The sequence below is a fragment of the Dipodomys merriami genome, unplaced genomic scaffold (assembly GCF_024711535.1).
Source record: "Dipodomys merriami isolate MVZ:Mamm:240054 unplaced genomic scaffold, mDipMer1.0.p SCAF_233, whole genome shotgun sequence".
Taxonomy (NCBI): Eukaryota; Metazoa; Chordata; class Mammalia; order Rodentia; family Heteromyidae; genus Dipodomys; species Dipodomys merriami.
The window spans coordinates 466,857-488,447 of NW_027203749.1; the positions used below are offsets into that span (position 1 = coordinate 466,857).

General features: G+C 62.5%; 1 protein-coding gene across 1 annotated transcript; it reads left to right on the plus strand.

Annotated features, from left to right (window-relative positions):
* The first annotated feature begins 7,725 nt into the window (after nucleotides 1-7,725).
* LOC138835270 (peroxisomal targeting signal 1 receptor-like) lies at nucleotides 7,726-20,324 on the plus strand. Its single transcript, XM_070033839.1, has 15 exons — nucleotides 7,726-7,810; nucleotides 7,946-8,109; nucleotides 8,771-8,806; nucleotides 9,832-9,964; nucleotides 10,350-10,481; nucleotides 13,281-13,386; nucleotides 13,501-13,591; nucleotides 14,264-14,374; nucleotides 14,587-14,682; nucleotides 15,642-15,761; nucleotides 17,703-17,846; nucleotides 17,997-18,067; nucleotides 18,724-18,927; nucleotides 19,483-19,648; nucleotides 20,163-20,324. The coding sequence occupies exons 2-15, from the start codon at nucleotides 7,963-7,965 to the stop codon at nucleotides 20,322-20,324; spliced, it is 1,719 nt and encodes a 572-aa protein (XP_069889940.1). The 5' UTR covers nucleotides 7,726-7,810; nucleotides 7,946-7,962.
* Nucleotides 20,325-21,591: the final 1,267 nt, after the last annotated feature.

A 21,591-nucleotide genomic window follows, 5' to 3' on the forward strand; every position in this document is an offset into this window, starting at 1 on the left:
TCATGGAATAGCTCAGGCTCTTTATGTCTTGCATGTGGGAGAAAAGGGTCTAGAACTTTCTTTCCTTGCCAACCCACTGTCCTCAAAGCTCAGGGGACCTTCTGTTTTGCCTCTTGCAACCTCTGTAAACCCAGCCTGAGATTAAGGTTCTGGAACTTTCTCAGCCTTTTTTTTGGGGGGGCCATCAGTTGTCTGGCCCAGGTGTGCCTAAGTCCCAGATGGTCAGAACAGTGAAATGTCGAGTGTTAAGTGTGGGTGCTGGTGCGCATGCTTGTAATCTCAGCTGCTCGAGAGGCTGAGATCTGAGGATCATGGTTTGAAGCCGTGACTTAGGCCCAATTGAATCGGAAACAGCAAATTTCTTTCCCTCTGGCCTCCAGTGTTCATTCCTGCCACCTGAGGCCGTTGGTGAACCTTAATTAGCTACTTACAAAGTGCCCAGGACGAGTTGTGCCCTAGGGAAGGAGTAATCGGCCAGTCAAGAACAAGACCTAGAAGCGGACTTCTTTGCCTTCCGGGCTGGGGGTGCAGAGCAGCAGTCTGGGGGGGGGAGGGGGGTACGTGGAATGCGCTCTGTTGCCTTTGGGCCTGACTATGAAATCTCCATCCTCAGCTGGAGTTCAGGGGAGAGCCGGTGCTCCAAGCCACAGCCCTGGCGAGGGTGCTCCCGCCTGTCATCCCAGCGACTCACGAGGATCACAGTTCAAAGCCAGCCGGGGCAGCAAAGTCCAGGGGGACTCGAAATTCCCATGAGCCAGCCAAAAGCCGGAAGGGAGCCGGGGCTCAGGTGGTAGAGCGCCAGCCTTGAGCAGAAACGTTCAGGGACAGCGCCCAGGCCCCGAGTTCAAGCCCCAGGACTGGCAGATGGCGGGGGAGGGAGGCAGGGAGGGCGAGGGAGGAGGAGGAGGCAGGTCAGACTGTCAGGGAGGGACCCCGGGATCGGCCGCCAGGCGGGAACCAACGGGACTGGGTGGACCACCCGGGCACCGAGGGGCGTGGCCTGGCGGGAGGCCGCACTGGGGGCGTGGCTAGAGCAGGGGCGTAAGCCACAGGGGGCGTGGCCTAATGAGGACTACGCCTTGCCACTCAGGGGCGTGGCCTAAGCGAGACGCCCTTATGTTATCTGAAGGCAAGGCCTCAGGTCGGTTGGGGGCGTGGCCAGAGCAGGGGGAAGGTATGTCATTTGGGGGCGTGGCCTAAGCGAGAAGCCCTTATACCATCTGAAGCCAAGGCGTAAAGTGGAGAACTCCTGTCGCTTGGGGGCGTGGCCTAAGGTGGACCAGTCCTGTCATTTGGGGGCGTGGCCTAAGGCGAAGCAGTCGCCATTTTGGGGCGTGGCCTAAGGCGGAGCAGGCCTGTCATTTTGGGGCGTGGCCTAAGGCGGAGCAGGCCTGTCGTTTGGGGGCGTGGCCTAAGGGGAGCAGTGCTGACGCTTGGGGGCGTGGTCTATGCTGGAGGAACTCACGTCATTGGGGCGAGGCCTAAGTGAGAGAAAGTTACGGCATTCAGGGGCGTGGCCTGGATGGCGGACGTTGCCTGGGGGAGGGGCGTGGCCCCTTGCTGCGCTTCCGGTCTTCCACTTCCGGGCTGCCAGAAGGCGGCGGCCTCCCGCCAAGCGCGTCCTCAGCCCTCGTGAAGGAGGGAGGCCTCGCGGCGCCTGCCGGCCCGGACAGCAGACGCGACAGGAACCACGTGGGCGCCCACGGAGCCCTGTGGGGCGCAGGGGTGAGTTCCGGGGGCGGCCCAGGGGCGCCGGGAGGACCCCGACACGCCACTGGGCCCGCGCTCCGGCCCGCAGCGCTGCGGGCAGGACGTGTTCTCCAGGGGGCGTGGTTGACTGGCAGGTGACGGGTGATTGGCAGGTGACGGGTGATTGGCAGGTGACGGGTGATTGGCAGGTGACGGGTGATTGACAGGTGACGGGTGGTTGGCAGGTGACGGGTGGTTGGCAGGTGACGGGTGGTTGGCAGGTGACAGGTGATCAAAGGTGATGACAGAATCTCTGAGGTCATGGCGTTGTGTCCCCCAAGAGGATTGTGGGTGTCTCGCTCCGCCCCCTGCTCCCTCCTTTTACTTCCTAGCCAGAGGAGAGGAGTTTTGATGGCTGCGAGTTCGTGGCCATTGCACTTTCCCGGGAGGCCTCAAAAGAAAGGAGTCTGGCCTGGTCACGTACTGGAAGCCAAAGGAAGCTCTTCTTCCTTCTGTTCCTTTGCTCTTCCTTTCTTCCGTTTTCTTTCTCCTCCCCCCCACCCCCCTGTCCTGGGCTGGAACTGAGGCCCTGGCTGCTTCCTCTGACTTTGTCTGGCTCAAGGCTGGTGCTCTACCACTTGAGCCACAGCACCATTTCTGGCTTTTTTCTGAGTGGTTCGTTGGGGAGGAGGGCGTCACAGCTTTGAGCTGTGATCCTCAGCTGGCAGCCTCCTGAGTAGCTGGGATTACAGGCGTGAGCCACAGTGCCTGGGAAGTTTTAGATAGAAAGTGAACTAAATCACCACACACACACATACACACTCACACTCAACGTCTCTATGTAGCTATATCTACACTAAAGTTTGTACCTCCTAAGCATTATAAACTCCTTTATTCCCCTAAACAGAGATGCTCAAGTTTATGAAGGCTGAAGTGAACAGATTTAAAACCAAGGAAACTAAATGACAGCCAAGTGACTCAGCTGGTACAGAGCCTGTTTAGCAAGCTTGAGGCCCTGAGTTCAAACCCCACAGCCTGGCCAAGTTAAAAAGAAAAAACAAGTTGTGGGAGTGTGGTTTAGTGGCCCAATACTTGTCCAGCATGAGCCAGAACCCTTTGCCTCTGTCCTTAGCAATGCCAACCAAAACCCAAACCAAAGCAAGAGTCACTGTCATGCGCAAGACATTTGCTCTCTGCCCCTCCACCCCCATGAATGTGTTGAAATCCAAGCCGGGTTCCAGGAGGACACAGAGCCTCTGTGACCTGGGTTAGGTCAGGAGGGTGGAAATCTTGCCCAAGATGTTTTATTCCTTGTTCCTTGCCAAGAGAGAGTAGGGGAAGATAAACAACCAAAATCACACACACACACACACACACACATATGTATATACACATATAGGTACACATATATGTGCATATACATATATATATACATATATATGTATATGCACATATAGATACACCTATGTGTATATACGTATATATGTGCATCTATTTTATTTATGCATTATATATTGTATACATATATAGGTATATTTTTATTTATGCATATGCATATATAAATATATATTTATATATGTTTACCTGCCCACCAGGAAGAGGGTTCCTTGTCAGTTCTTGCTACATCTGTCTCTTGTCTTGGTGCCTCAAATTTGCATTTCCTCCAAAACTGATTAGCGATCGAGCAGGGAAGCCCTGGGTTCCAATCCTCAGTCCCAGAAAACAAACCAAGACCAAATGTGATCCACACATGTGTAAGCCACCCATGCAATGGTGTTCCGTTGTCAGCCAGGACTGAGGAAGACTGCATCCGTCAGCTTTCCATCACTATCACAAATCACCTGAGTTGTTCCATTTAAAAAGATAAAAGGTTATCCGGGCGCTGAAGGCTCGTGCCCTGGCATCCCAGCTCTTCAGGAGGCTGAGATCTGAGGATTGTGGTTCAAGGCCGGCCCAGACAGTAAAGTCCATGAAGCTCTGATCTCCAGTGAACCACCAAAAAGCCAGAAGTGGAGCTGTGGCTCAAGTGCTAGAGCACTAGCCCTGGGTGAAAAGCTCAGGGACAGTGCCCCGGCCCTGAGTTCAAGACCCAGGACTAGCACAATTTTGTGACTTGCCTCACATTTTTTTTTTTTTTTTGCCAATACCAGGGCTTACCAGGACCTGAATGCTCTTCCCTAGCTTTTCCCCTCAAGACTGGTGCTCTACCACTTGAGCCACACTTCTGCTTTGAGCTTTTTGCTGGTTCATTGGAGATCAGAGTCTCAGGGACTTTGCTGCCTGGGATGGCTTTGAACCATGATCCTCAGATCTCGGCCTCCTGAGTAGCTGGGATTACAGGTGTGAGCCACCAGCACCTGGCTTTAAATCACAATATTGTCATGTCCCAAATAAGTTAACAGTATGTATGAATTTAAGATAACCCTGAATTTAATTTTCACATTTTTAACTTTAAGTCATTTTAGACTGATGATTTTTTGGGGGGGGGGGTCAGTCGTGGGGCTTGAACTCAGGGCCTGGGTGCTGTCCCTCAGCTCTTCAGCTCAAGGCTGGCGCTCTACCACTTCAGCCACAGCACCACTTACAGTTTTCTGGTGGCTTATTGGAGATCAGAGTCTCATGGACTTTGCTGCCTGGGCTGGCTTTGAACCGTGATCCTCAGATCTCAGCCTCCTGAGTGGCTGGGATGACAGGCGGGAGCCACCAGTGCCCACCTGGCGACCGATGATTTTTGAATGGAAAGTAATAGGGTGCTACTCAAAACTGGAAATCAGTATCATAACATTGAAGACATGAATCAAGGAATTACATTTGCACGCGGTTGCTTCAGTTATAAGAACGATTTGCCATGTAACAAATCTAGGTCTTCCTTGTCAAGAAATTGCTAGAATGAGAAAAAAAAAATCATCAGCTCTATTAAGCCTATGAATGACTGTGGTCTAAAACAGGCATGGAAATTTCCACCAAGTTTGTAAGTGTGACGAATGGCCCGAGGACTTGGAATTGGTTCAAGTAGAATCAGTCAGAGCAAGCAGAAGTGGATTTTTTTTTCTCTTAATTAAAAAAAAAGAAAAAGCCTGGCACTGGTGGCTCACGCCTGTAATCCCGGCTACTCAGGAGGCTGAGATGTGAGGATCACAGTTCAAAGCCAGCCCAGGCAGGAAAAGTCCAGGAGACTCTGATCTCCAAGGAACCACCAGAAAACCGGAAGTGGCGCTGTGGCTCAAGTGGTAGAGCGCCGGCCTTGAACCAAAAACCTCTGGGCCTGGGAGTTCTAGCAGCTCATGGCCAGTTGTTCGAGGTGCAGGAGTCTGGGTTCTGTAATTTAGCTACAGTCCCTAACCAGGGGAGGAAGAGGCGGGTAGCATTTAGCTGCCAGTCCTGCTGATAATCTAGCTTTCCTATCAGCAAATATCAATGTTAGCCTGATTCCCAGGAAGAGAACCAAAAGGGATCAATCTCCAGAATCGGTGAGGCATGGGTAGAGGGGTGTACCTGCTCCCCCCCTCCACAATTCCTTTAACTTTGGTGCTTTTCTGGGGCTTGAACTCAGGGCCTGGGCGCTGTCCCTCAGCTCTTCAGCTCGAGGCTGGCGCTCTACCACCTGAGCCAAGCCTCCACCACCTTGTAGTTAGTTGGGGATAAAAGTTTCAGGGCCTTTCCTGCCCAGGCTGGCTTTGAACCCTGATCCTCCGATCTCAGCCTCCTGAGTGGCTGGGATGACAGGCGGGAGCCACCAGCGCCCAGTGCCGTTGAGCAATTTTGCTCAAGGTTACCGCTCTACCATTTTGAGCCACAGAGCCACTTGGTTTTTGGTTTTACCTTTTAAAATGGCTCAACTCGAGTCAAGCCAGGAGCTGGTAACTCCCTAGGAGCCTGAGATCTGAAGAGCAAAGGTTCAAAGCCAGCCTGGGTTACAAAAGTCCAGGAGACTCTTATAACTTCAGTGAACCAGCAAAGAGCCAGAAGTGGAGCTGCGGCTCAAGCGGTAGAGCACCAGCCTGGAATGACAACGCTCAGGGACAGCGCCCGGGCCCTGAGTTCAATCCCATCATTCTGCCTGTCTGTCTGTCTGTCTGTCTGTCTGTCTGTCTGTCTGTCTGTCTGTCTCTCACACACACACACACACACAGATACACAGGTAATATTTGGAACTTAGACCTTTAGCAGGCTAGCAGGCAGGCGGTGAGCGCTGCCCGCGTCGGTGGCTGCGGGGGCTTCTGTGTCGGGTCGGTGGTTGGGGTGTCCCCCCTGACGCCAGCGGCCCGCGTTGCACGGTGGGTTCGTGTCCGGCCTGAGGTTCCAGGGTGAGTTCTGACTCCGCTGGGTCTGGTTGGAGGCGATGGTCACAGCCCGCGTGCTAAGGCCGGGATGCAGGGCGGGAGCGTGCCAAGTGCGAGCGCGCCTGAGCCAGCGAGGCAAGGCGCGGGCTGCCGTGAGCGGGAGCAGAGCGCGGGGCTTTGTGCGGGAGCAGAGCGCGGGGCTGCGCGAGGCGCGGGCTGCCGTGAGCGGGAGCAGAGCGCGGGGCTGCGCGAGGCGCGGGCTGCCGTGAGCGGGAGCAGAGCGCGGGGCTGCGCAGAGTCCCTGCTGCTCACTTAGCCAACTCCTGGCCGGCGGGAAGGCCGTGTGCGCGTGCGCGTGTGCGTGCGTGTGTGTGCGCGTGTCTGTGTGCACGTGTGTGCGTGCGTGTGTGCGCGCGCGTGCGTGTGCGCGCATGCGTGCGTGTGTATCTGTGTCTCTGTGTGTGCGTGTGTGTGTGTCTGTGCGTGTGCGTGTGCGTGTCTGTGTGTTTCTGTGTGTCTGTGTGTGTCTGTGTGTCTGTGTGCGTTTGTGTGTCTGTGTGCACGAGTGTGTGCATGTGTGTATGAGTGTGTCTGTGTCTGTGTGTATGAGTGTGTCTGTATGTGTGCGTGTTTGTCTGTGTGCATGTGTGTCTGTATGAGTGTTTGAGTGTGTGTGTGTGTCTGTGTGTGTCTGTCTGTGTGTCTCTGTGTGTCTGTGTGAGTCTGTGTCTGTCTGTGTCTGTGTGCGTGTGTGTGTGTCTGTGTGTGTGTGTCTGTGTGTGTGTGTCTGTCTGTCTGTATGTGTCTGTGTCTGTCTGTGTGTGTGTCTGTCTGTATGTATGTGTCTGTCTGTGTGTGTGTCTGTGTCTGTATGTATGTGTGTGTCTGTGTCTGTCTGTGTGCGTGTGTGTATGTCTGTCTGTGTCTCTGTGTGTGTCTGTCTGTGTGCGTGTGTGTATGTCTGTCTGTGTCTGTGTGTGTCTGTGTGTGTGTGAGTCTGTGTGTATGTCTGTCTGTGTCTGTGTGTGTCTGTGTCTGTGTGTGTCTGAGTCTCTGTGTCTGTCTGTGTCTGTGTGTGTGTCTGTGTCTGTCTGTATGTATGTGTCTGTGTCCGTCTGTCTGTGTCCGTGTCTGTCTGTGTCTGTGTCTGTATGTATGTATGTGTCTGTGTGTCTGTGTGTCTGTCTGTCTGTCTGTGTGTGTGATACTGGGTCACAGCCTGCGTCTGCAGGGTTTGGGGTTTCTCTGCAATCTGATTTCAGGACAGGATCCTTTCTCCATCCCCCCAGTGAGCCCGGGACCCCTGACGTCTGTGGGCTGAGGACGGGGGGGGGGGGGGGGGGCGGGCTCCGGTCTCCATGGAGACGGGGGGGGGAGCGCCCGGGAGCCGGGCCGGGCCGCACAGCTGACCCCCGACCCCGCGTGGGAGCCGTTTGACCCCCGTTGCCTGGACTCAGAAGAGGGGTTTACGGGAGGAAGCGGGGACCTCGCGTCCCCCACACAGGGCTGAGCCCCGGGTCCGGCGCCCCGGGCAGCGCCCTTTGCCCGGACGCGGTGGCCGCGGCGCCTTCCTGACCGCTGAGCCGCTCCCGCCCGGCGCGCCGGCGCTTCCCCTTTAAGACGGGCGGCGGGCGCGGCGGCGCTTCCCCTTTAAGACGGGCGGGCTCCGGACGCCTCCCGGCCCCGCCCCGCGACGTCACGCGAGGCCCCGCCCCCAGGCCGTCACGCGAGGCCCCGCCCCCGGCAACAGCTTCCGCCCGAGCGCGGCGGCGCGCGCAGCGGCGCAGGCCCCGCCCCCGCCCCGCCCTCGCCCAGGTGTCGGCGGGTCGTCGGCCGCGGTGAGCGCCGGGGCCGGGCGGGGGGGGGCCCGCGGGGCGGGGGGGGGGGGTGCGGGGGGGCGCGGGGGGATCCGCCGCGCTCGGCCCGCCGCGCCCGCGCCCCGCGTCCGACCCCGACCCCGCGTGTCCCCCCAGAGCCCGCTGCGGTCACCATGGCGATGCGGGAGCTGGTGGAGGGCGAGTGCGGGGCCGCCAACCCGCTGATGCAGCTGGCCAGACACTTCACCCACGACAAGGCCCTGCGCCAGGACGGACTGCGGCCCGCGCCCTGGCCGCCCGCGGGCCCCGCGCCCGACACGGTGAGCACCGGGCGCCAGCACCGCGGGGGGGGGGGGGTCAGCCGCCACCGAGCACCAGCACCGAGCACCCAGCACCGCGGGACGGGGGGTCACAGCCACCACCGAGCACCCAGCACCGCGGGACAGGGGATCACAGCCACCACCGAGCACCCAGCACCGCGGGACAGGGGGTCACAGCCACCACCGAGCACCCAGCACTGTGGGAGGGAGGGTGTCACAGTCACCACCGAGCACCCAGCACTGTGGGAGGGAGGGTGTCACAGTCACCACCGAGCACCCAGGCCTGTGGAGGTGGCAGCCCTGGGGCTTGAACTCGGGGCCTGGGCGCTGTCCCTGAGCTCAGGGCTGGCGCTCTACCACCTGAGCCACAGCCCCACGGGTGGCTTTTTGGTGGCTCATCAGAGATGCGTGTCTTGCAGACTTTCCTGCTTGGGCTGCCTTCAAACCTGAGCCTCCGATCTCAGCCTCCTGAGTATCAGGGATCCCGGGTGTGGGCCGTGGAGGGAGCCCTGCGGGAGGATCTTCAGAGCCTCGGAGGGTCAGGGCAGGCTTGTGATTGCCTGAGGCCCAGCTAGAGTTGGCTCAGAGCGTGATGACGTGTGCGCGCGCTTGTGCTTGCGTGAGCGCCACGTCCAATCAAGCATCTCTCTCTTTGTCTTAGGTCGTCAAGCCCCTGGGAGCAGCCTCAGAAGATGAAGTAAATATTACCATTGTCTCTCTTTTTTGTCAGTCGTGGGGTTTGAACTCGGGGCCTGGGCGCTGTCCCTCAGCTCTTCAGCTCAAGGCTGGCGCTCTACCCTTGAGCCACAGCGCCACGTCTGGTTTTCTGGTGGTTCCTTGGAGATCAGAGTCTCCCGGCCTTTCCTGCTGGGGCTGGCTTTGAACCACGATCCTCAGATCTCAGCCTCCTGAGTAGCGGGGATGACAGGCGGGAGCCACTGGCCCCTGCCTACCATGGTCTCTTTACGCCCTGTTTTCTTCCTTTCATTTCTGGGACTTGAACTCAGGGCCTCGGCCCTGTCCCTGAGCCTTTTTTTAAATTTAAGGCTGGCGCTCTACCATTTGAGGCACAGCTCCACTTCCAGCTTTTTGGTGGTTTATTGGAGATGAGTGGCTCATGGATTTTTCCTGCCCAGGCTGGCTTTGAACCTTGATCCTTGGATCTCAGCTTTCTGAGGAGCTGCGATTACAGGCGGGCGCACCACCAAGCGTAGCTTCTCTGGCCAATATTTCCTCTTATTCTCTGTGAGTTTTGTTTTTTTAACCTTTAGACTTGATTTGCCCCTATATCAATCTTTGGACTCTTCATACCAAGTAAGATTCACCTTCTAGCATTCTTGGGATTTTTTGTTTTGTTTTGTGTGCCAGTCCTGGGACTTGAACTCAGAGCCTTGTGCTTTTTAACTTAGTGTTTTCCCTTACATTGGCACTCGACCGCTTGAGCCACGCCCCAGGTCCAGTGTTTTAGCTGGCTAATCAGCGATAATCTTTTGGGCTTTCCTGCCCAGCTTGGCTTTGAACTGTGTTCCTCAGAGCGCAGCTTCTTGAGTAGCTGGGATTACAGGAGTGAGCTACCGTGCCTGGAACCTTACTACTATTTTCTCCCTGCCTCGGTTTGATCTGACAGTTCTACCTTCACTCGGGGAGCCTGTGGGGTTTTGGGGGGTAGGGAAGGGCGGTTCCCGTTGACCCCAAAGGTTCATGTCATCTCTCTCGTGGCAGCTGGTGGCTGAATTCCTACAGGACCAAAATGCCCCCCTCGTGTCTAGAGCCCCTCAGACTTTCAAGATGGACGACCTGTTGGCCGAGATGCAGGAAATGGAGCAGTGCAGTTTGCGCCAAGCTCCACAGAGAGGTGAGTCCAAGGGTCATCGGGATGCCCGGACCAGCCAGGGACTTATTTACTTAGTTCCCCAGTCCTGGGGTTTCAACTCAGGGGCCTGGAAGTCTGACTGGGCTGTTCCCGCTCAAGGCTTAATACTCTGCTCTCTTGAGCCACGCCTACCCTGCCAGCTCTTTGCTGGTTCAGTGGAGATGCGAGTCTCCTGGACTTGTGCGTCCTGACTAGCTTTGATTGTGTGTCTCAGATCTCGGTCTTCTGAGTAGCCTGGACTACAGGCATGCGCTACCACGCCCGGCTGACAGTCAAGCAGGTGTTTGTGGGCACTTAGTGTTTCTTAGGCACATAATTGACTTTCTTCTGGCTTAGTCCTCCCTCTCTGTCTGTCTTTTTTAAAAAGCTCCCGGAGTGGCTGATTTAGCCTTGTCTGAAAATTGGGCCCAGGAGTTTCTCGCTGCTGGCGATGCTGTGGATGTGAGTCAAGATTATAACGAGTCTGACTGGTCTCAAGAATTCACCAACGAGGGATCAGGTGAGTGCGGGCCGGCGCTCGCCCGCGCTTCTTGGGAGAAGCCAATGCTCCTGCTGTTTTCCTGGCTCTTAGGATGGAGGTGATATTACCTGCTAAAGACATTTCCGGCTCCTTGATTTCTGAGTTTTGTTTTGGTGCCAATCCTGGGGCTTGAACTCGGGGCCTGGATGCTGACCCCTGAGCTTTTTCCCTCGAGGCTGGCGCTCTGCCATTTGAGGCCCAGCTCCACTTCTGGCTTTTTTTTTTTTTTTGGCTGGTTCATTGGACACAAGAGTCTCATAGATTTTTCCTGCCCCAGGCTGGCTTTGAACCGTGATCCTTCGATTTCAACCTCTTTCTTGAGTCGCTGGGATTACAGGCGTGAGCTACCGTACGTAGCCACTGTCCTCTCTGGGTGGCTCTCAGCCTTGGTTCTTCTCTTCCCTGAGCTTGTCTGGCTGGGATGGGGGCGGGAGGGTCTGTCCTCAGCAGTCATTCTGCTTGTCACAAGGAGAAGCATTGTTTGTCTTTGGTCCACTGTAAGAAATCCCGAGGAACAAGAGATACAAATTGCACAACTGGCTTAAGAACGCTCATTCCAAACGCTGGCAAGGTCCCAGGGTCTCCATTCCTCAGTTTCTCTGAGCTGATTCTAGGACCCCCCCCATTTGTCTCTTCCTGTTTTTATTCTCAAGGACCCCCCCCCCACCTGACAACCCCCACCCCACCTTTCATAAATGCTATGGGGTGAAAAATCTCATTCATTTCAGTCGGGTACTGTAGCTCACTCCTGTAATCCCAGCTACTCAGAAGGTCGAGAGCTGAGGATCGCAGTTCCAAGCCAGCCCGGGCAGGAAGGTTCTTGAGGCTCTTATTTCCAATAAACCACCAAAAAAAAGCCAGAGATGGAGCTGTGGCTCAAGTGGTAGAGCGCCAGCCTTGAGGTGAAGAGCTGAGGGACAGCGCCCAGGCCCTGAGTTCAAGTCCCACGACTGACAAACAAAACTTAGCCATCACATAGGATATGAAGTGATGTATACGATGCTGGTGGTGATGCATTTTGGGGTTACACTGCACCCGCGATATCGCGTGACCCGTCATCCCTGCAGTGATAAAATGGCCCAGGATAAACGGATTGCAGCTGGAGGTTTCCAACACTGGCCCAGGCACTCAATACACACAGATTACTATGCCGTCTCACGCCTGCTTTGCTGGGCTCCATGCTCTTTTGGGGGGCTGAGGGGGGGAGTACTTGGGTTTGAACTCACAGCCTCACATTTTCTAGGCAGGTGCTCTACCACTTGAACCACTCTTCCAGCCCTTTTTTTTCCAGTCCTGGGGCTTGAACTCTGGGCCTGGGCGCTGTCCCTGAGCTGCTTCTGCTCAAGGCTGGTGCTCTACCACTTGAGCCACAGCGCCACTCCTGGCTTTTTCTGTGTCTGTGGGACTGAGGAATCGAACCCAGGGCTTCATGCATGCCAGGCGAGCGCTCTACCACTGAGCCACCTGCCCAGCTTCTTCCGGCCTTCTTTAAACTTGAGTTATTTTTCCAGTGGGGTCTGGAAGTTTTTGCCTAGGTCTGGCTTCGAGCCTCAATCCTCGTCTCCTCCCCGGGTAGCAGGGATTACAGGTGCACGCTACCACATGCACCTGCTCGCTGAGATAAGGTCTTGCTAAGTTTTTAAACTAGGCTGGCCTCAAACTTTGGGCCTCCTGAGTTTTGCCTCTCAAATCCGGGATTACAGGCATGTACCACCATACCCGATGGTGCCGTTCCTTAACAAGTATTCCTCTAAGACCGAGAGATCTTCATTGCTTGGTGCGAGTGAAATCGTCCTTAATCCAGAGGCGAAAAATGTGTTTGCAAGTTCATTGTACTTGTCTTCTACTTTTTTTTTTTAAACGCTGGTCCTGGGTTTGAACTCAGGGCCTGGGTGCTGTCCCTGAGCTATTTTTTGCTCAAGACTAATGCTCTGATCACTTGAGCCACTGTACCACTTCTGGTTTTTAATTTAATGAATCTGGCTTTAAAAACAAAAACAAAAACACTGGAGCTAAGAGTCTCAGGGACTTTGCTGGGATTACAGGCGTGAGCACCAGCACCCTGCTCTAGATTCTTTTTTTTTTTGGTTGAACTTGGGGCCTGGGCGCTGTCCCTCAGCTCAAGGCTGGCGCTCTACCACTTGAGCCACAGCGCCACTTCCAGCTTTTTGCTGGCTCATTGGAGATAGAAAGTCTCATGGAGTTACTGCTCCGGCTGGCTTTGAACCGCGATCCTCACATTGCAGCCTCCTGAGTCGCTGGGGTGGCAGGCGGGAGCCACAGACGCGGGACCTGCTCTGGTTTTGTTTTTGTTGTGTTGATTTTGAGATCGGTATTGAAATGTGGTCAAGTCTCAGCTGAGGGCCGTGGCCGTCAGCTCTTTAACTGGGGAGTCAGGACGGATGGTGGTGTTTGTGAACCCTGGGACACAGAGCAGGGGAAGAAACGCTGAGCAAGCTCCGGCCTTCTTGTGTTTACTTAGGCTTCCAGAACCTTCTTCTGTCTCACAGCTTTTTTGTTGTTGTTCCAGCCAAGTAGGACAAAGTCCTAGAGGTTGAGACAAGAGCTTAGTGCCCTTTGCCACCCGCTGAGGCCATTTTAGACACTGCAGGCTGTGGCCTCTTCCAGGACCTCATTTGTGACACATGGCCGGGCGTGGTGGGGCTCGCCTGTAATCCCAGAGGTTCACTGCAGCTCAGGAGGCCGGCGGGGCAGGGTTTGTCTGCGGGGGCCGTGTTAGCGCATGCTCCCTGACCGAGCCCCCCCATCTCCTTGCAGACCCCCTGTCGGCCTCCCCCGCCCGCTGGGCCGAGGAGTACCTCCAGCAGTCGGAGGAGAAGCTGTGGCTGGGGGAGCCCGAGGGCTCGGCCGCCTCCGATCGCTGGTAAGGGCCTCGCGGCTGCCACCTGCTGGGCGCGGGGCGCCATGGCCGGACGCTCCCGCAGGGCCCCGTGGGCCGGGCCGCAGGGCTGCCCCAGACGCCCCCCTTCCTCCCCAGGTATGACGAGTACCGCCCCGAGGACGACCTGCAGACGGCGGCCAGCGACTTCGTGGGCAAAGTGGACGACCCCAAGCTGGCCAACTCCCAGGTGAGCCCCCGCTGCGGCCCGCGCTGCCCTGAGATCCATGGGGGGGGGGGCGGTCCTGGGCCTTGAACTCAGGGCCTGGGCGCTGTCCCTCAGCTAATCATCTCAAGGCGGGCGCTCTACCCCTTGAGCCACAGCGCCACGTCTGGTTTTCTGGTGGTTCCTTGGAGATCAGAGTCCCAGGGCCTTTCCTGCCCAGGCTGGCTTTGAACCGCGATCCTCAGATCTCAGCCTCCTGAGTCGCTGGGATGGCAGGCGGGAGCACCAGCGCCCGGCTTACTCTCTCAAATCTTTAGAGGCTGAAATCCTTTCATTTTGGTTCTCTGCACTTTAGTGTGCGTGCGTGCGTGTGCGTGCGTGCATGCGTGCGTGCATTCTGGCATTAAGCCTCAAAGCCTTCCCACTTGGCTTTTTGGAGCCACAGCTTTGGGGTTTTTTGTTTCACGGCTTCATTGTTGCCAAGAGCCGCTCAGCCTTTTCCATTCCCGCGGGCCTCCAATCAGGATCCTCAGCTCCCAGCCTCGCGAGAAGCTAGGCTGACGGGGAGCATCCGCTCGAGCCCGTGGCGCTGTGGGCCGGGTGAGCAGGTGCCAGGTCAGGGACGGGCGCCGGGCGCCCGGGGGCTGGGCAGCGGGCCCGCGCCACGCGGTGTCCATCTGTGTCTCCGTGCTCCAGTTCCTGAAGTTCGTGCGGCAGATCGGCGAAGGCCAGGTGGCCCTGGAGTCGGTGGCGGGGTCCGGCCGCGTGCAGGCCGAGCAGTGGGCGGCCGAGTTTATGCAGCAGCAGGTAGGATCATGGCCGTGGTGTCTGCCAGTCCCACTTCCGAGCTAGCTGGAGTCCCCAGGGCCTGGCTGCCTTGGTCTCCAGCCGGGGAGAGGGGAGTTTGTGCGGGAGGCTCAGGTCCTGAGCGGAGGCTGCTTTGCCCTGGAGAAGGTTCTGGAAGCGTGGGCAGTGGGGTGAGGAGTCACAGGTGGCACTTACTGCTCTTCCTGTTGCAGGCCACCTCTGACGCGTGGGTCGACCAGTTCACCAGGCCAGCGAAAGCCGCGGCAACTCTAGACAGGGAGTTTGAGCAAGCCAAGTCCGCCATAGAGGTGAGAGTCCCCGTGCAGGTGCGGCCTCCTGTAGTCCCCGCTCGGGTCAGAGCAGATGCCCCCAGCTCCATCCACCCGCCGAGCCAGGGGCCAGAGTCGCACAGGCCCTGGGCAGGGTACTGCAGCTCCCCTCTGTAATCCCAGCTACTCAGGAGGCTGAGGCGTGAGGATCCCAGGTCAAAGCCAGCCTGGGCAGGAAAGTCCATGAGACTCCAGAAAAAAAGCCAGGAGTGGCGCTGTGGCTCAAGTGGTGGAGCGCCAGCCTTGAACAAAAAGCTCAGGGACAGTGCCCAGGCCCTGAGTTCAAGCCCCAGGACCAGCCTAAAAAGAACCAGCAACAAACACAGTGTATTCCCAGAGTTCTTAAGTGACCAAATGGGAATGTGGGAAATCGCGTTTCCTTTCTTTCCTGAACCGATTGAAGAGCTGGAGTGGGGGGCGTTGGCATTGGGTTGTTTTTTTAAGCTTGTGTGTGTGTTCTGCTGGTTCATTGGAGATCAGAGCCTCAGGGACTTTCCTGCCTGGGCTGGCTTTGAACCGCGATCCTCCACTCTCAGCCTCCCGAGTAGCTGGGATGGCAGGCGGGAGCCACCGCGCCCGGCTCACCCTGATATTTCTATACATGCCTATAATGTACTTTTGAGCAGATTCATTTTTTTCTGCACTTATTTCCTCCCATCTTACTTCCTTATTTGCAAACCATCTTCAGAAGAGTTAATTTTCTTTTCTCCCTCTGGTCCTGGGGCTTGCACTCGGGGCCTGGGCGCTGTCCCTGAGCCTTTCTACACTCGCTTCCTTTTTTCCGACTGAGTAATATTCCGCGGTGCACGCACGGCGCGTGCTCTTCCCCCGGCCGTCGGTAGATGGCGCACGGGGCGCGTCCGCCGCCGGCCGCCGTGGGCTTGGCCGGGCCGCGGGGCCTCGGCCTGCAGAACCTCCGCTCTCTGCCTCCCTTGCAGTCGGATGTGGATTTCTGGGACAAGCTGCAGGCCGAGCTTGAGGAGATGAGCAAGCGCGAGGCCGAGTCCCACCCCTGGCTCACGGACTACGACGACCTCACGGCCGCGTCCTACGACAAGGTAGGAGCGCCATTTCCTCCCTGAGCCAGTCCTGGGGCTTGAACTCAGGACCTGAGCTTTGATTTTCCACTGGAGCCCCAGCTCTACTTGGGGCCTTTTGGTGCTGAATTATAGTCGCCTGGGCTTTCCTGCTGGCTTCAGTGATTCTCCTTGAGCGGCTGGGATTACAGGTGTGCCCCACCATGCCTGGCCTGAATTTGAATTCTTTTTTTTTTTTTTTTTTTTTTGGTCAGTCGTGGGGCTTGAACTCAGGGCCTGGGCGCTGTTCCTCAGCTCTTCAGCTCCAGGCGGGCGCCCTACCACTTGAGCCACAGCGCCACTTCTGGTTTTCTGAGTGGTTCATTGGAGATCAGAGTCTCATGGACTTTCCTGCCCGGGCTGGCTTTGAACCCTGATCCTCAGATCTCAGCCTCCTGAGAGCTAGGATGACAGGTGGGAGCCAAAGGTGGGTTTGGGGTTTTTTTGAAAGAAAAGTCTGCCTCCTCCTTTGGCTCTCTCTGCTTTGACGGTGAATGGAGCACATGCTTTCTTTGGAGAGGGACGGTTAATAAGATGACTTCTGTCACATCATAATGGTTTGCTGCGTAACTGCAGTACAGGGGGTTTGTGTGTGTAGTGCGTTAAGAACACATACACTGAGTGTCAGTGCTCACGCCTGTAATCCCAGCTACTCAGAAGGCTGAGATCTGAGGATGGCAGTTTGAACTCAGCCCGGGCAGGAAAACCTGTGAGACTCTTTATCTCCCGTGAACCACCAAAAAGCCAGACATGGAGCTGTGGCTCAAGGGGTAGAGCGCTGGCCTTGGGAGAAAAAGCTATAGGCAATGTCCAGCCCCGGGGCCCACACAAGAAACTGTGGACGGGAGGCGCTGGTGTCTGGGCCTCGTTTCCGGTTCAGATCAGGGTTTGTAGATGTGGCGGGAATTCCAGTGACAATGGGCCCCAGCTGAGCAAGAATCCGGGCACCAATGACTTGGTGCATGCACACATGCACACGTGCAAACGTGCACACATGCACACGTGCACACATGCCACCCGTCCAGGGCCTCCAGGGCAGCTCCTGGAGCTCTGGCTTGGCTTCCGTCAGGGCCTGAGCCAGGCCATTGAACTGGCTTTCTGCCAAGACCATCTCCATGGCAGCCTGTGTCCCAGCCTTTCTGAGTCGGCCTCTCCAGCCTCCCCTTGGCTGGGCCGGGCCTCTCTGAGCGGGCCTCCTCCCCCATTTCCTCCCCCAACACCTGACGGGCTTCCCCCGGCCCGGCCTCCCTGAGCGGGCCTCCCTGCCCAGCCTCGCCCCCCTCGCCCGGCCTCCCTGAGCGGGCCTCCAGGCCCAGCCTCGCCCCCCTCGCCCGGCCTCCCTGAGCGGGCCTCCCTGCCCAGCCTCGCCCCCCTCGCCCGGCCTCCCTGAGTGGGCCTCCAGGCCCAGCCTCGCCCCCCTCGCCCGGCCTCCCTGAGCGGGCCTCCAGGCCCAGCCTCGCCCCCCTCGCCCGGCCTCCCTGAGTGGGCCTCCAGGCCCAGCCTCGCCCCCCTCGCCCGGCCTCCCTGAGCGGGCCTCCCTGCCCGGCCTCGCCCCCCTCGCCCGGCCTCCCTGAGCGGGCCTCCCTGCCCAGCCTCGCCCCCCTCGCCCGGCCTCCCTGAGCGGGCCTCCCTGCCCAGCCTCGCCCCCCTCGCCCGGCCTCCCTGAGCAGGCCTCCAGGCCCAGCCTCGCCCCCCTCGCCCGGCCTCCCTGAGCGGGCCTCCCTGCCCAGCCTCGCCCCCCTCGCCCGGCCTCCCTGAGCGGGCCTCCAGGCCCAGCCTCGCCCCCCTCGCCCGGCCTCCCTGAGCGGGCCTCCCTGCCCAGCCTCGCCCCCCTCGCCCGGCCTCCCTGAGCGGGCCTCCCTGCCCAGCCTCGCCCCCCTCGCCCGGCCTCCCTGAGCGGGCCTCCCTGCCCGGCCTCCACAGGGGTACGAGTTCGAGGAGGAGAACCCGATGCGCGAGCACCCCGGGGCCTTCGAGGAGGGGCTGCGGCGGCTGCGCGATGGCGACCTGCCCAACGCCGCCCTGCTCTTCGAGGCGGCCGTGCAGCAGGACCCGGAGCACGCCGAGGTGCGGGAGGATGGGAGGGGGGACGGGGGGAGGGGGAGGACGGGGAGGGGGGAGAAGGGAGAGGGGGAGGATGGGGGGAGGACAGCGAGGGGAGGGCGGGCCTGCGGGCGGCCCCTCACCCCCCCTCACCCGCCCCCCCCCCCCCCGCAGGCCTGGCAGTACCTGGGCACCACGCAGGCGGAGAACGAGCAGGAGCTGCTGGCCATCAGCGCGCTGCGCAGGTGGGGGGGGGTCCCCGGGACGGACGCCCTGCACTGCCCCTCCCGCCCCCCCCCCCCCCCGCGGCCTGGCGTCCTCACCGCACCCTGCCTCGGGCCGGGCGGGGCGATCGGGGCGCGGGGACACCCCCGCCCCAGGCCCCCGTGCCCCCCCTGTGCCCCAGGCCCCCCGCCCCCCCTGTGCCCCAGGCCCCCGCCCCCCCCCCGCCCCAGGCCCCCGCCCCCCCCCGCCCCAGGCCCCCGCCCCCCCCCGCCCCAGGCCCCCGCCCCCCCCTGTGCCCCAGGCCCCCGTGCCCCCCCCCCGCCCCAGGCCCCCGCCCCCCCTGTGCCCCAGGCCCCCGTGCCCCCCCCCGCCCCAGGCCCCCGTGTCCCCCCTGTGCCCCAGGCCCCCGCCCCCCCTGTGCCCCAGGCCCCCCCTGTGCCCCAGGCCCACGCGCCCCAGGCCCCCGCCCCCCCCCCCCGCCCCAGGCCCCCGCCCCCCCCCGCCCCAGGCCCCCGTGCCCCCCCCTGTGCCCCAGGCCCCCGCCCCCCCTGTGCCCCAGGCCCCCGCCCCCCCCGCCCCAGGCCCCCGCCCCCCCTGTGCCCCAGGCCCCCGCCCCCCCCGCCCCAGGCCCCCGCCCCCCTGTGCCCCAGGCCCACGCGCCCCCCGCCCCGCACAGGTGCCTGGAGCTGCAGCCCGACAACCGCACGGCGCTGATGGCGCTGGCCGTGAGCTTCACCAACGAGTCCCTGCCGCGGCAGGCGTGCGAGGCGCTGCGGGACTGGCTGCGCCACCACCCGGCCTACGCGCACCTGCTGCCCGAGGGCGCGGGCGCCGCGGGCCCGGCCCAGGCCCGACGCCCCGTGGGCTCGCTGCTGTCCGAGTGAGTGCGGCCGGGGCGGGGCCGGGGCCGGGGCGCCGGGGGCGGGGCCTGGATCGGGGGCGGGGCCGGGATCGGGGGTGGGGCCTGGATCGGGGGCGGGGCCAGGATCGGAGGCGGGGCCGGGATCGGGGGTGGGGCCGGCGCCCCTGGGCTTGCTGCTGTCCGAGTGAGTGCGGCCGGGGCCGGGGCCGGGGCGCCGGGGGCGGGGCCTGGATCGGGGGCGGGGCCTGCGTGGGCTCGCTGCTGTCCCAGTGAGTGCGGGTTGGGGGCGGGGCTGTTTGAGTGCAGGTTGAGGCTGGGGTCGGTGGGGCGGGGCTCGCCGCTATCCCAGTGGGTGTGGGCGGGGCCAGGGTGGGCTCCCTGTTGTCCGAGTGCGGGCGGGGCGGGGCCGTGGGGCGCGGGGGCGGGGCCGTGGGGCGGGGCGGGGCCGTGGGGCGCGGGGCCGTGGGGCGCGGGGGCGGGGGCCGTGGGGCGCGGGGGCGGGGCCGCCGCAGTCCGAGCCCGCCCCGGCGCGCTCACCGCCCGCTCCGCCCGGTGGTTCCCGGCTCCCCGCAGCTCGCTGTTCACGGAGGTGAAGGAGCTGTTCCTGGCCGCCGTGCGCCAGGACCCGGCCGCCATCGACCCCGACGTGCAGTGCGGCCTGGGCGTGCTCTTCAACCTCAGCGGCGACTACGACAAGGCGGTGGACTGCTTCACGGCCGCGCTGGGCGTGCGCCCGGACGTGAGTCCCAGCCCCGTCTCCCCCCCCCCCCCCGTGATCAGCGCCCCCAGCCCCCTCCCCCGTGATCAGCGCCCCCAGCCCCCTCCCCCGTGATCAGCGCCCCCAGCCCCCTCCCCCGTGATCAGCGCCCCCAGCCCCCTCCCCCGTGATCAGCGCCCCCAGCCCCCCTCCCCCGTGATCGGCGCCCCCAGCCCCCCTCCCCCGTGGTCGGCGCCCCCAGCCCCCTCCGCCGTGATCAGCGCCCCCAGCCCCCCCCCGTGGTCAGCGCCCCCAGCCCCCCCCGTGGTCGGCGCCCCCAGCCCCCCCCGTGATCAGCGCCCCCAGCCCCCCTCCCCCGTGGTCGGCGCCCCCAGCCCCCCTCCCCCGTGATCAGCACCCCCAGCCCCCCTCCCCCGTGGTCGGCGTCCTCAGCCCCCCTCCCCCGTGATCAGCGCCCCCAGCCCCCCTCCCCCGTGGTCGGCGCCCCCAGCCCCCCTCCCCCGTGGTCGGCGCCCCCAGCCCCCCTCTCCCCCAGGACTACCTGCTGTGGAACAAGCTGGGCGCCACGCTGGCCAACGGGAACCAGAGCGAGGAGGCGGTGGCCGCGTACCGCCGCGCGCTCGAGCTGCAGCCGGGCTACGTGCGCTCGCGCTACAACCTGGGCATCAGCTGCATCAACCTCGGGGCGCACCGGTGAGTGGGCGGGGCGGGGCGGGGGGGGCCCCGGGCGTGGGGGTCTGGGGCGGGGCGGGGCCTGGGGCGTGGGGGTCTGGGACGGGGCCCGGGGCGTGGGGGTCTGGGGCGGGGGGGGCCCCGGGCGTGGGGGTCTGGGACGGGGCCCCGGGCGTGGGGGTCTGGGACGGGGCGGGGGGGGCCCCGGCGTGGGGGTCTGGGGCGGGGGGGGGGGCCCCGGGCGTGGGGGTCTGGGGCGGGGGGGGGGGCCCCGGGCGTGGGGGTCTGGGGCGGGGGGGGGGGCCCCGGGCGTGGGGGTCTGGGGCGGGGGGGGGGCCCTGGGCCGGGGGGTCTGGGCGGGGCCCGGGGCGGGGGGGTCTGGGGCGGGGGGGGGCCCCGGGCGTGGGGGTCTGGGGCGGGGGGGGGGGGCCCCGGGCGTGGGGGTCTGGGGCGGGGGGGGGCCCTGGGCCGGGGGGTCTGGGCGGGGCCCGGGCGGGGGGGTCTGGGGCGGGGGGGGCCCCGGGCGTGGGGGTCTGGGGTGGGGCGTGGGGGTCTGGGGCGGGGGCCCCCGGGCGTGGGGGTCTGGGGCGGGGGGCCCCGGGCGTGGGGGTCTGGGGCGGGGGGGGCCCGGGCGTGGGGGTCTGGGGCGGGGCGTGGGGGTCTGGGGCGGGGGGGGCCCGGGCGGGGGGGTCTGGGGCGGGGGGGGGGCCCCGGGCGTGGGGGTCTGGGGCGGGGGGGCCCCGGGCGTGGGGGTCTGGGGCGGGGCGGGGGGGCCCCGGGCGTGGGGGTCTGGGGCGGGGGGGGCCCCGGGCGTGGGGGTCTGGGGCGGGGGGGGGGCCCTGGGCCGGGGGGTCTGGGCGGGGCCCGGGGCGGGGGGGTCTGGGGCGGGGGGGGGCCCCGGGCGTGGGGGTCTGGGGCGGGGCGGGGGGGCCCCGGGCGTGGGGTCTGGGGCGGGGGGGGCCCCGGGCGTGGGGGTCTGGGGCGGGGGGGGGGGCCCTGGGCCGGGGGGTCTGGGCGGGGCCCGGGGCGGGGGGGTCTGGGGCGGGGGGGGGCCCCGGGCGTGGGGGTCTGGGGTGGGGCGTGGGGTCTGGGGCGGGGGCCCCCGGGCGTGGGGGTCTGGGGCGGGGGGGCCCCGGGCGTGGGGGTCTGGGGCGGGGGGGGGCCCGGGCGTGGGGGTCTGGGGCGGGGCGTGGGGGTCTGGGGCGGGGGGGGGCCCGGGCGGGGGGGTCTGGGGCGGGGGGGGGCCCCGGGCGTGGGGGTCTGGGGCGGGGGGGCCCCGGGCGTGGGGGTCT

Coding starts and splice junctions, on each gene's coding strand:
- LOC138835270 (XM_070033839.1), top strand. CDS start 7,963: ATGGCGATGCGGGAGCTGGTGGAGGGCGAGTGCGGGGCCGCCAACCCG. Junction 17,847..17,996: donor AGGACCCGGAGCACGCCGAG/GTGCGGGAGGAT, acceptor CCCCCCCCGCAG/GCCTGGCAGTACCTGGGCAC. Junction 18,068..18,723: donor GCCATCAGCGCGCTGCGCAG/GTGGGGGGGGGT, acceptor CGCCCCGCACAG/GTGCCTGGAGCTGCAGCCCG.